Source organism: Nannospalax galili, unplaced genomic scaffold (assembly GCF_000622305.1).
Source record: "Nannospalax galili isolate Female #2095 unplaced genomic scaffold, S.galili_v1.0 scaffold1149, whole genome shotgun sequence".
Lineage (NCBI taxonomy): Eukaryota > Metazoa > Chordata > Mammalia > Rodentia > Spalacidae > Nannospalax > Nannospalax galili.
In genome coordinates this window covers 884,153-898,448 of record NW_008359817.1, presented here as the reverse complement: position 1 = coordinate 898,448, position 14,296 = coordinate 884,153, and the positions used below count along the sequence as shown (strand labels likewise).

Here is a 14,296-nt window from a genome sequence, read left to right as displayed (position 1 = left end):
AAGCATTGTACAACATGGGTGCACTTACACACATGCAGGTAGTACACTTATACACATAAAATAAAAAAGTTTGTGGGAAGCTGGGTGTGGTGGTACACACCTTTAATTCCTGTACTGGGGAGGAGGTGGATCTCTGAATTTGAGGCCAGCCTTGTCTACATAGTGAGTTCCAGGCCACTTGTAATTACAGGGAGTCACTGCCTAAACAAGCAAGTAAGCAAGGAAGTTTCCAGGGCTAGTGTGATGACTCTGTAGTTAAGAGCGTTTTCTGTTCTTCCCAAAGACCTTGGGTTTGCTTCTCAGAGCCATGTTAGGTGGTTTACCTGTAACTTCAGATCCAGGAGATCTGATACCCTCTTTTGGCATCTATGGCCCCCCACCCCCGTCTCTATCATACAACACACACACAAATAAATAAATCTTTAGAAAAAATTGTTTGCTGTACAGATTAAGGTCTCCTCTTCTTGGTACATGAGAGAGGCATCTTTATAAGTGGAAATTTATTTTATAAATATAATTTTATACTAAGTGTGAGAATGCTCGTCTATAATCCTAGAACTTGGGAGGCAGAGGCCAAAGGATTATGAGTTCAAGGCCAGCCTAGGATACACAGAGAGACCCTGTGGGAGTGGGGTCAATTTATTTCACAACAAGGAAACTTGCCCTATTTAAAAAAAAATTATTTTTATTTTATGTGTATGTGTGTATTGCCTGCATGCAGGTAAGTGCACCCATGTCGTGCAATGCCTGCAAGGTCAGAAGAGGCTGTTGGATCCCCTGGAGTTACGGACAGTTGTTAGCTGCCATATGGGTGCTGGGATACAAACCTGGGTTTTCTGCAAGAATAACCAGTGTTCTTAACTGCTGAGCCATCTCTCCAGTCCCTGCCCTATTTTTTTTAAAAAGAAATATTTATTTATTTATTTATTTATTTTTTTATGTGTATGAGTGTTTTGCCCGCATGTATGTAAGTGTACCATGTGCATGTATGTAAGTATACCATGTGCGTGCCTGGTGCCCGTGGAGACCAGAAGAGGGAATTGGAGTTGCAGCGGGTTGTGACTCTCCATGTAAATGCTGGGAACCAAACTCAGGTCCGCTGCAAGAGCAACAAGTGCACTTTTTTTTCTGCCTTTTTGAGACAGGGTCTCCCTGTAGCCCCAGGTGATCTGGAACTCATTATGTAGACCAAGCTATTCTTGAACTCACAGAAATCTGTGTGTCTTTGTCTCCCGTGTGCTGGGACTGAAGGCTAAAGGCGTGTACCACTACGTCTGGCCAGCAAGTGCTCTAAACCACTGAGCCATCTCTCCAGCCTCACTTATGCCGTATTTTTATAGTTTCAAACTGCACACTAAAGAGGTCATTTTTTTTTTTTTTAAGGGACAGCATGTTTCTGGCGTGTGTCAGCAATGGCTCCTTTTTCCCACTGCCTTTTGTTTCTTCCCTTCCCCTCTCATTCCTCCATCGCTCCGTTTCTTCTTCCTCCTCCTCCTCCTCCTCCTCCTCTTCCTCTTCCTCTTGCTGTTTTCCCCCCTTCTCTTACTTGCTACATAGCCTTAAACATCTGGGCTCAAGTCATTTTCCTGCCTCTCCTTCTGAAGAAGTATAGATAGATGCCAGTGTTGGCAAAATGTCAACCCTGCTTGAAGGCAAAAAGAAATAGTTTATTCTGAGCCAAATATCTGCCATGGAAAAGGTTGTACACCTTTTATAGTTCCAGAAGAGAAACCCATGAATCATGAAATACATGGTCGGGGGTGTTGTCAGGGGGACAGGCTTCAGAAAGGACCAGGAAATGTACAGCATTTAAATGCTGTCCTTATCACTTTCTTAGTTTCATTATTGTTGTGGACTGGAGGTGTATTGGGCTTAATAATACATCTGTATGACTTACTTTTTGTTGCAGTGATAAAATACCAGTACTAAGGCAAATTATAGAAGGAAGAGTTTATTTGAGCTTATGGTTTTATTGGGCTTACAGAGGGAGAGTCCATAATGTTGGGGGAAGCATGGCAGCAGGCAGCCAGAATAGGAAGCCGAGAGTTCACATTTCTGTCCATAAGCAGAGAGAGTGAATTGGAAATGGGGCAAGGCTATAAACCTTCAAAGTCCACCCACTGTGATATACTTCCTCCATCAAGGCTGTATCTCCCAGTAACCTCTCCAAACAGTACCATCAACCAGGGACAACTGTTCAGACACCTGAGCCTATGGGAGGACATTTGTCTTCAAACTACAGCATTCCAGAAATTTTATGAAAAAGCCAAGAGGTAGTTAGATCACATCAAGTGATTGATAGTAAATGTCTATTAAGCAGGGCTTCAGAACTACAATATCTTTCTATTATTATTAAATTTGTTCTTTGACAGTCCCATACAAGTGTATAATGCATTCTGATTACTCTCACCACCATGTTCTCCTGTCTCCTCTCACCCCATCAACCTCCCTGCCTCTCTCCAAGTCTCTTTCTCACATTCATGTCTTTTTTGTTTGTTTTGTGACCTATTGATTTTAACCAGTGTCCCTTGTGTGATCATGGATTTGGAACTATCCACTGGCTCCTGGTGGGATCACTGGTGGTATACAACTGAAGACGATGACTGTCCCACCTCCAGAATAAATCAGTAGCCAATAGTTCAGCAGGGAGGGGTAGGGTCCAGGAGTCCCACACCCATCTGTGGTTGCTGACAGACCCAGTCTTGTGCAGGTCCAGCACAGGCCACACAGCTGCTGTGACATCATGATTAATGGCTTTCAAGTACTGAAGATGGCCTTTCGCAGCCTTTTCCCTATCTCTGTCTCTTAAATTCTTTCCACTGTCTTTCTGCTGTGTTCCCTGAGTATAGAGGTAGTGGTATGGATGGCCTGCTTAGGGCCGGGAATTCACCAGTAACCAATTCTTAGCACCTTGAGTAGCCATGCATCTCTGCTGCCACTCACTGCAAATTTCATTTTTCTTTATAGCTGAATAAAATTCTGTTGTGTATTTGTACCATATTTTCATTATCATTTATCTGTTGATGGGTAGCCAGGCTGATTCCATTTCCTAGCTATTTTGAATAGAACAGCAGTGAACATGAATGATCAGGGATCGCAGAATAGCTACAATATTCTGTCTCTCCAGAGTTACGATATTCTACTCAGCCAAGGCTAGTTTGCAAGATCTAATAAAGACACAGCTTCTTGGAGAACTTCAGTTCGTACGGCAGTTCACGGCTGGCTGACAGTGGCATATTCTTGTTGTTACTTTCTTTTGAGGAATTGTCATTGACAATACCAAAGGACATGTAATATTTCCAGGGGTGAGGGTAGGGGGAACACCAGTTCCCTTAAAGATCTTAAGTGGTAGATAGCCACATTCTTGATTATTTAGTATCTGGCTCTGAAGACCTGGTTTGAGTGTGGTGTCCTTAACTAATTGTGAAATTTTTGGGGGTATTTCTTCAGTTTTTAAATAACAGTTATAATATTTCTATTATAAAATGTAGGAAAATATGTTTTCACAGTTTCAGTATTTGTTAGTAAGTTTTTCTGGACAACTCCCCCAAACAAAACCACAAATAAATAGATGCTCATTTATAACTACCATATACATATGTATTTAATTAGTTTCTTTTTATTTTTCTTTTGAGGGGCAGCCTCACTAAGTAAGGTCTGCCTAGTTACAGTGATCACCCTACCTCATCCTCCTAAGTGCCCGGATATAGGGGTTTGCAATCACATCCAGTTTTAGATAACTTTTGTTGTTGTTGTTTTTGAGACTTGGGTCTCCCCGTAGCCCCACCTGGCCTGGAACTCACTATGTAGGCCTAGAGCTCGCAGGGATCCACCTACTTCTGCCTCCTGAGTGTGGGGATTAAAGGCGTGTACCACCATGCCCAGCTGGTTTTTAAAGATACTTTTAATGACTGAATTGGCAGACTATATCTTCTGCTTTATAGTACTTTAAATTTTTCTTTAGCATTTGCATTTTCCATGGTTAAATAACATATTCTTTGTGGAAAGAACAACTTTCTAACAATTCTTTACTCCTCATGCACTTGCATGCTCACTGCTCTGTGGCTGTAGCTGATGAACCTTGAGCACCTGAGTACATACAGATAGACACCTCTTGGCCTGGAGGGATGGCTCAACAGTTAAGAGCATGCACTGCTTTGCAAGGACTGGGGTTCCCAGCACCCACATTGGGTGGCTGAACCTCTGCCTGTGACTCCAGCTTCGGGGGATCCAACACCCTCTTCTGGACTTTGTGGGCAACTGCACTCACTCATGCACATACCCCCACACAGGCACACACATATATATGTAATTTAAACTAAGATAAATTACCTATTCTGGAAAGAACTAGGAAGTGATTGCTGCAATCTATTAAGTGGGGTTGAGGGGGGGGGAGGAAGAAGGGAGAGAGAAAGAGAGAGAGAATATATATGAGGATTACTTGTTTTGAAAGAGATTTTTCTTGGACAATTTAAAATAAAGCGCATTGCTCTATTTACTTGCTGAAGGAAGTTTAGATGATCTCTATTAAATTAGGATGTAGTCCAGGGGTAGGGCACTTGCCTAGCCTGCATAAGGATGTGGGGTCAATCCTGAGTCTAAAATAATTGAGACTATAATGTTTTTTATTATAAATTTATTTTTATTTTATATGTGTTTTGCCTGCATATGTGTAAATGTACCACATACATGCAATGCTTCCAGAGGCCAGGAGAGGGCACAAGATTCCCTGGAACTGGAATTGGCTGGTTACAGACTGGTGTTGGATGCCCTCTGGGTGCTGAGAGCCAAACCTGGGTCCTCTGCCAGAACAGCCATGGTGCTTAACTGCTGAGCCATCTCTCAGCCCCTGAGACTGTAATGTTTTAAGGGGTTGGGTATTTTGAGATTTTGGACAAGAAAATGAGTTGTTTTTGGATTTTTTTTTTTTTGAATTTTTGCTAAGACACTGAGTTGTTTGTTTGCTCTTTTATTGTTTATAAATGGAAGGACCGTAACCTCATTTATTTTAGAACTGAAATCCAGGGTTTTGTTTGTCATTTAAATAATTATGCTTTACTCAGTCATGGCTGGAAATAGATAATCAAATGTTCCCCAGTGTCATATTTCCTTCATGGTGTAATCTAGCTGAGATTTACATGCTTTTTTAACTGTGTTGGCTTTCTCTGTCATCAGTGTGTTAATTGTTCATCATTTTTTTAAAAGCTGCTTTGTCATTTTAAATTTTGGTAAAATTGAATTAAAGCTGCTACAGAGGATGAAAAAAAAATTAATGTAAACCAGTATAAACAAACTCAAAGTAATCCACCATTTTTCCCCCTTAGGAACCTTGGGTAATGTGGAACATGGAAACCAATATCATATCAAATTAATGTATGAGCACAGTCTCCAGAGAACAGCCTGCAATATGGCGTATGGGCCATTTGGTGGTGTAAAAGGTAATCTGCTTTGAATCATGCGTACGTCATTTCAAGTGGTAGATTTATACTGTTTGGTCAAATGAAAATAGAATATGATGTGGTTTGAATCTCACAGAATTAGAATAAGTATTTTAGTGAAAGTTTTATATCCAAATACTCAAAATAATTAAAAAATAAACTTTCAACAATGGATATATTTGATATTCACATAACTTGTTTTCATATATGGTCCACAGAGTTTTTTCTAAATGTCTTGTCTACAGATTTTATCTTTTATTCTACAGATTTTTTGTCTTTTATAAGCTGACTGAAAGTGAGCTCTTTTGTGGTAGAGCTGGGATACCTGGAGATTTCAGTAGAATGAAGGGTTGATATTATTGATTGGGCCTGCCATACAGGCTAAAAGAAGGTGGAGTTGCAAACCTGTCTTCCCAGCCTCCTATCTCCAGGCTTCTGTGGATTATTTCTGCACAAGACTAATTGGAAGAGGGGACAGGTGGGGGCTGAAATGTAGACTTGATACTGCTCATCAAGCCATGCTCTCTGACTTGAAGGACAGTGACTTGAGAGGAGAGGTCCCTCTTCCAAATTCCACAGGGCCTCATCTTTATCTAGTAGGTACTCTTGGTGTCTTTGGGCCTAAAAGTAGATTCTTAGAAATCTGACATCTTCATGTTACACATAGTAAAATCTACAGATGCCCAAGTCCTTTGAATAAAGTGGGTGGTGTTTGCATATAACCTACACATGTCCTCTGTATACTTGTTTTCTTGCTTTATATATGTAAGTATACTATAGCCCAGGCTGACCTGGATCTTGCATGGTGATTATTTTTGAGACAGGGTCTCTCTGTAGCCCCATCTGGCCTGGAACTCACTATGTAAGCCAGGCTGGCCTTGAATTCACGGAGGTCCACCTGCCTCTGCTTCCTGAGTGCTGGGATTAAAGGCATGCGCCACCACGCCTGGTTTGTATTTCTTTTTTTAAGCAACAAAAGGGCTTCCCTAGGAAGGGGGAGATGACTCAGTGGTTAAGAACACTTGCTGCTCTTGTAAATGACCCAGGTTCAGTTCCTATCACCCACATGGCAGCTTACAGTCATCTGTAACTGTAGTTCCAAGGGATCTGACTCCCTCTTTTGGCCCCTGTTGGCACCGTCTGTGCACATGGTGCACACATACACGTTCAGGCAAACACTCATACACATAAAAAAAAAAATCTTTAAAAAGAAAGGAGGGGGACTTCCTGCAATATGGCCATCTAAACCCAGAACTTCACATTCACCAGGGTGCTGAGAGAGAATTCTTATTGTAGCCTACCTTCTCTCACTGCACCATAATGTGGTGGAAGAGGAGCTGGTCATCCTGGGTTTAGACTAGGAAGTCCTGTAGTGACACTGATTTTTCTGGTTGTGTTTGCATGTATGTGCATGTATCACCTTCAGAACCTGGGATTAGGAGCTGAAACAGCTCTTTGGGGGCTTATGTTTTTGTGAGGTTTATGTTTTAATGATTTTATTGTACTACAGACATTACTTCCATTGAATTTTTCTTTAATTACATGAGAAAATGACTGCACTTTTGAGTGCCTTTCATTTGTGTGAATGTAGTAGGTTCATGCATAGATGAATTTGGGCATCCTTTGTTTAACTAAAGTAATGTAAAACGAAACACTTGGCTAGGTTATACATTGCTTGATTGAGTCATAGGAATATTGGCTTATTTTAGGAGAACATGTGCAGTTAAATGAAGAGGGAAAGAGCTAGGGTTTGGTAAGAGGTTCCCAACTTTGCTATCAATGAAGTGCCTTCTACCCGCAGCTTTTAAAGTTGATGACCACTGTTATTTAAAAAATTTGGCATTGTTGAGGGAACTGATATCTCTTGTCTAATTAGTTATTTTCAATTTGTTTTCTCTCACAAAACCTCCAAAAGCAAATTGCTAAATTCTGTGGATCTGGGTGTGGTGACTCATGCCTGTAATCTCAGAACTCAGGAGGCTGAGGCAGGATAATTGCCATGAATTCAAGACTTAGGCTATATAATGAATTCTAGGCCAACCTGGGATATAGTGTATGACCCTGTTTGAAACAAACAAACAAACAAACAAAATTCTATATATTTGGAATCCAGAAAATGAGAAGAAAAATGCTTTGGGTCAGTGAAAGTGGTTTTTTTTTTTTTTTTTTTTTGGCTGTCATAACGCTTCAGATCACATATCAAATGCTATATAGGTTAAATTGGGCTTTTTATTATCAGACCAAGTTGATGCAACTAAAATAAAGATATTCTTGCCTCTGTGTAGCATTTTTACTTGTTATTTAATGGACTTTCAAAGCAATGGGGTAGGGTTCATGACATGCTCCTCAAAATATGGGACCTTATGGCTCAAGATGTACTTCAGTAATAGGGTGTGTGCTTTGCATTTATAAGGCCCCAAGTTCTGGCCATAGCAGCAAAACAAATGAACAAACAAATAAAGCAGTCCCTTCCCACAGAAAGGCCCCATGACCTACGAAGAACATTGTAGAAGTAAGAAGATCCCCCACTTTCCCTCCACCCTTCTTCCCTGAAGCATGTGGGCTCCCTCTGCTGAGAGAAACTTCCTCATCCCAGAAATGAAGGGTCACAGAGGAGAGTCTCAGCAAGTAGCCTTGCCAAGTTCTTCCTTGTTGTAGCTCACATCTTCTGTCCTATCACACTTGTCTGGAACTATCCATTTCCTCATTGAGCTTGGGCTAGAGACTCACAGGTTAAATTCTTCCTTCTGGACTCATTTGCTCATGAAGGCTCTCATGTCATACAAAACCTTTATTAAATCGCTTTGAATGTTTTCTTCTATAAAGTGGTTAGAAAGACTTCAGCAATGGACTGATGATGAATGAGGAAGAGGAGTTTTCTTCCCTCACTAATAGTAAGTTGAAAACAATGCATAACTTTGTGCTTATATAACACTTTTCTTCTTAGGCTGGAGAGATGGCTCAGTGGTTAAGAGCACTGGCTGCTTTTGCAGAAGGACCCAGGTTCGATTCCTAGTACCCACATGGTAGCTGACAACCATGGGTTCCAGGGGAATCCGACACCCTCTTCTGACATCCATGGGCATTGCACTACATGGGTGCACTTACATTCAGGCAATATACTCATATGCAAAAAATAAAAATAATAAAATATTGAAAAATACTTTTTTTCCTCTTAACTCTTGTCATGCCTTACATTTGAAAAAAAAAAAAAAACAACAAATTGAAGCCATTCTGACATGTTTTACTTTTCTGTGGTTAAGAAGCAAAACATTTCACAATTTGAAACAGAAGGAATCATTACAACTTGTGGGTTTGAAACAATTTTGTAAAACCATTGAGGTATCCACAAGAAACACTGAAAACGATGGGATATTAATAAGTAGCTGCACTGGGTGGTTAGTGGAGGAATAGGGAATTACTGCTGATGGGTATGATGCTTCTTTTTGGAGTGATGAAGTGATTCTAACATTGGATTATAGTGATATCTGCACAACTGTGTGATACACTTGTTGAGTTTTACACTGTAAAGGAGTGAACTCTTAATAGTATGAAAATAGTATCTCTATAAGGTCATTAAAAAAAATTAGTTATATCTGCTGCAGAATTGTTACCACATAGTCTGAGACATTGCCATGGCCATATAAAATGATGCATTACTTACAAGCAGATTGGCTCTTAGGAGCCATGAACATACTCTGGGATACTGCAGCATGACTTATTTATATCTTTGCAAGTGATCCAAAATATGGAAAAGACACATGACCCTTCTGTAGATATTTATTTTCTTCCTCTCCTGTACTCTTTTCCTTTATTCTGTATGTACACTGATGCATTTATTTGACAGATAGAGAAAACAGAGGTGAGGTAACTGGAGAATGATTATGATTTTTAAATTAAAAATTATACATGTGTGTACATGCATGCGTGTAGTATGGTGGGCGTGTGTGTGTGTGTGTGCTCTTTTGTGTGTGCAGAGGCCAGAGGAGGACACCCAGTGTTGTGTGTATCTATCATTCATTGTCTTATTCCCTTGAGACAGGGTCTCTCACTGAACCTGGGGCTAGAGTGGCTGCCAGCAAGCTTCAGCCAGCCTCCTGTCTCTGTGCCACCTCCCCCAGTACTGGGATCCAGGTGTGCATGACCATGTCTGACTTTTTATATATATTTTGGGGATTTGAACTCAGGTCTTCATGCTTGTGCAACAAGTGCTCTTATCCACTGAGCCATCTCCCCAACCCATGACTAAGTTAAAAAAAATTTTTATTGGGTGTGGTGGCATGTAGGAGGAAGTGTGGCCTGAACAACCAGCACATGTGCACTGCAAACACGCCAAAAACATCCGGCTGAGGCAAACCTGTGTTCTGCCAAAAGACATAGAGACAGCTGATGCAAAAATGGCCTGATACAGATTTTTTTTTTTTTTTTTTTTCAGTGATACAGGTCTGGTTTATTGCAGGAAGGCACAAGCTTATATAGAGGTAGTGGTCCAATCACAGCACAGCAAGTAGGATACCTCATTAGCATAACAGGTTTAGCATCCTATTAGTATAACAGACCCAACGTCCTATCACAGAATAGAGGGTAAGATGTCTCATTTGCATACTGGGTTTCAGATTACAGAGCCTGGATTTCTAGAAACCACGTGACCCTGAGAGTTGCAATATCACCCTAGGCTCAAGCCTGTCTCCCACAGTGGCACATGCCTTTAATCCCAGTACTTGGGAGTCAGGGGCAGGTGGCTCTCTGCAAGTTCCAGGCAAGCCTGGTCTACATAGTGAGTTCCAGGCCAGCTGGGGCTATAGGGAGACCCTGTCTCAAAAACACCAAAAAAACCCCTTTTTTAAAATTACATTTTAAAATTTATTGAGTTTGTGTATGCATGTGCATGGTGTGTGTGTAGAGGTCAGAAAACAGCTTTTGGGAGTTGGTTCTCTCCTTCCATCATGTGGGTCCTAGGGATTGAACTCCGGTTCTCAGGCTTGATAGGAGGAGTCTTTCCTCACTGAACCATCACACTGGCCCCATGATTAAGTTTTATGTATTGATCGAGTGCATTATTATGAAGATACAAATGTTTGCTTGCTGAAGTATGTTTTTGTACATAAACCTTTGCCTACACTTCAGATTATTTCCTCAAGATCAATTTTAAAAAGCTTTTAAGCTAGGCATGATGGCCCATTTGTCATCTCAGCACCCGGGAGGCAGGATCCCTGGTCTGCATAGCAAGTTCCAAGCCAGTCAGTGCTGCATAGTGAGACCTAGTCTCAAACCAAAACCAGAACCAACCAAACCAAAAAAATAAGAACAACAGCAATAAAACCATAAAACCACAACCAAAGGGAAAAACAAAACAAAACAAAACCAACAACAAAAGCCTAAATGCCAAACAAACCAAGAGCCAGGAAGATGGCTCATCTGGTAAAGGTATTCAGCCTGAGTTCCAGTCCTGGGACCCATGTGATGGAAGCAGAGCAACTCCCCACTGTTGTCCTCTGACTTACATGTGCACAGTTACAATAAACAAACAAAAATATAATAAAAGTATTCAAAAACAAAACAAAACAAAAACCCAAACAAAAAAACGAAGCCAGGTGTTGCAATGCATGTCCATGATTCTACCACTTGGGAGGTGGAGACAGGAGAATAACCAGTTAGTTCAAGGCTAGCCTGGACTAGATGAGACCTTGTCAGAAAATAAACAAAAATCTATCTGAGGAAATATAGATGACATGCTCTAGGCCCTGGGTTTGATCCCCAGCACTTGGAAAAAATGTTATGACAGAATGTAGTAATTACAAAGTCTGATGGTTGTAAAATATGCTATTTTTATTTTCTTTGGTCTTTTTGAGATGGGGTATCCCTGTAGCCCCAGCTAGCCTCCCACTTGTTATGTAAACCAGGCTGGCCTTGAACTCATAACTAGAGATCCGCCTGCCTCTGCCTCTGCCTCCTGAATGGTGGGACTAAATGCATGTGCTTCAACGCCTGGGTTTAAAATACGCTATTTCTGGGGTGGGAGAGATGGCTCAGCAGTTAAGAACACTGGTTGTTCTTGCAGAAGACCCGGGTTCAAATTCCAGAACCCACATGGTAGCTAACAACTGTCTGTAACTCCAATTCCAGGGGATCCAACAACCTCTTCTGACCTCCGTGGACATTGGATGACATGGGTGCACTTACCTACATGCAGACAATACACCCATATACATAAAATAAAAATACATAAAATTAAAAAAATGCCCTTTCTTTCTTTCTTTTTTTTTTTTTATTGTTTTTTGAGACATGGTCTTCCTGTAGCCCCAGCTGGCCTGGAACTCGCTATGTAGACCAGGCTGGCTTCGAACTCACAGAGATCTGCCTGCCTCTGCCTCCCAAGTGCTGGAATAAAGACATGTGCTACCATGCCTGGCTAAAATATGCTATTTCTTAATATTAAATAAATTTTAAAATATACAGCATTTGGGAAAAAGACAATACGTCACTCCCAATTTATGCACATTTATAAAAATTCATTTCCTAAGCCTGGTATTTCTAGTGTATTTAATTTTCAACTTTCTGGGAATGAGTAAGTCATTTTTTTTTTTTTTGAGACAAGATCCTTTGTAGCCCAGGCTGCTCTTGAACTTGCTGTGTAACTGAAGCTGCTCTTGAACTCCTTATCTTCACCTACTGAATGCTAGGATCACAGATGTGTGCCACTACATCTAGCTTAATAGTGAGTCTTTCCTTTCTTTTGGTACATAGCCTTCCTGTAGCCCTGGCTGTCCTGGAACTCATCATGTGGACCAGGCTGATCTCTATCTTGCCTGCCTCTGCTTCCCCAGTGTATGCCACCACACCCCTCATGAGTTATTCTTTTAATTTGAAAAGTTAACCAGAGTTAACCAAACAATGAAAAATGAACAGGGTTTTAAAAAAATAAATCAATTAAAAACAAAGCCTGGTACTATTTTGGAGAGGATATATATATATATATATATATATATATAATCTTTTTTAAATGCAGTCTATTTTAATTTGTTTCAAATAAAACAAACATGGGAAGACAGGCAGTGGGACTGTGCATCTGAATGAACTACCACTAGGTGGCAGTCCTGTACAATTTTATGCCTTAGTTCCTGCTTTTGCCTAAAATAAAGAAGTGAGGCTGCACGTGGTGGTCCATGGGTCAGGTGTGAAAGGCCATGCTCAGCTACATAGCGAGTTTGAGGCCAGCCTGGGCTACATGAAACCATCTCACAAAACAAAAGGATAACAACAAAAAACACCACTGAAGGAATTTTGATCCCCAAATCATTCTTTTTGTCTTAATAAATAGAGCTTCTTTAAATTGCAAATATTAGTGGTTTTAAAATTTTCATTGGCTATATCTCATAGACTATCATATGAGCATTCTTTCTAGCTGTGTACCTGAAACTTTAATTTGTGTTTGAATCATAACAAGGCTGTGGTACAAATGCAGGTTCTGAGTCTCTGTAGTCTGAAATTGGAGCTGAGATTCTGAGTTTCTGATGGTAGTTCAGGTGATGCCAACTTGCAGGTCCTGAGGCACACTGCAGCCCTGCCTCTGCCAAGTTCTTGCCCTGTACAAGCAGTCTTTTTAAGGGCTTTATAGGTGGAAAAGTCTGCCCGAGATTTACGTAGGCAATTTAGGAAGGGAAGGGATTCTAACCCAGGCAGCCTGCATTCAAATCCTTGTAGGGTTAACTATACCAATGTATCTAGGTTGCAATTAAATCTAAAATGGCTTTCTTTGCTATTAGAAAAGAATCAGTTTGGTTTTGCTAAACCTATGTAATTAAAAGATTCTTTTTAATTGCATTGTGTGTGTGTGAGAAAGAGAGAGAGGGAGAGAGAGAAAGCAAGCCACGGTGTGTATGGAGATCAGAAGACAACTCAGACAATTTGAGGGACTGCAGTAATGGCTCAGTGGTTAAGATAACTTGCTGCTCTTGTGGAGGATCTAGGTCTGGTTCCCAGCATCCACACAGTAGCTCACAACCTTCTGTACCAGGGCCATGCTAATCCATATTATTTCAATTTTAGTATTTGTACTGCTGAAATGAGTATTTCAGCTGCTTTTTTTTTCAAAACAGGTTCTCATCCCCAAATTTTTAATAAAAGTACTGTTTGAGAATTTCATACATGAATGTAATGTGTTTTGATCAAACCCACTCCCTACTCCCCACCTCCAGCTCCCCCCATACACCCCTTATAAGCCAGGTTGGCTCCTTGGAACCTGAACATGTTCTTAAGTAATGTTCCTTGTGCCTTGGAGGAGGTGGTCTGGGTGTCCTGTTTAAGGCTGAACACTCAACAGTCCCTTGTTCTTTGCACCTTGACCAGCCATGCATCTCTGTAGTAACTGCCATTCGCATTAAGGAGAGGCTTCTTTGGTCAAAATTAAAGGCAGCACTCATCTTTGGGCATGAACCTGGGTCTGGTTGGCCCCTCATGTCCCAGTTTTTAGCGAGAGACTGAAACTTGAAGTTCTATACTGCATGGTTTTTATGTCATCTCTTTTTCATTTTCAACATTTCCTACATCAAAATTTACATACTTTTTGTTATAAATATAGTCATGTTCTCAGTTCTCAAAGGAATATTTGAAACATAAGAACCTATGGAAAAGAGAAAGCGAGTGACTTAGTGCCACTTCCTAAACACATCCTCTGCTGGCCTGTCAGTGCAGAATAGAATGTCACCTAGAGTTGTCAACCCTTAGCTAATCCAGAGGAATTTTATATTCTGGAATTAATTTTTTCTCTACAAAAAGGGAACAGCCATTGAACATATATGTTTATTGTATATATAGCCTGGTGGGGTGTAATAATGAGATGCAAACAAAGGATGACA

The 14,296-nt window shown here is 40.7% G+C and overlaps 1 protein-coding gene across 2 annotated transcripts in view; it reads left to right on the top strand.

The window, feature by feature from the left end:
• The window catches only part of Bbs9 (Bardet-Biedl syndrome 9), a 530,763-nt gene that overhangs the window by 42,133 nt on the left and 474,334 nt on the right, over nucleotides 1-14,296 (top strand). For both annotated transcript variants that reach the window (XM_017795755.2, XM_008823689.2), the window contains exon 5: nucleotides 5,325-5,438. In XM_017795755.2, the coding sequence (XP_017651244.1) occupies nucleotides 5,325-5,438 (114 nt within the window). The remainder of the gene's footprint in view (nucleotides 1-5,324; nucleotides 5,439-14,296) is intronic.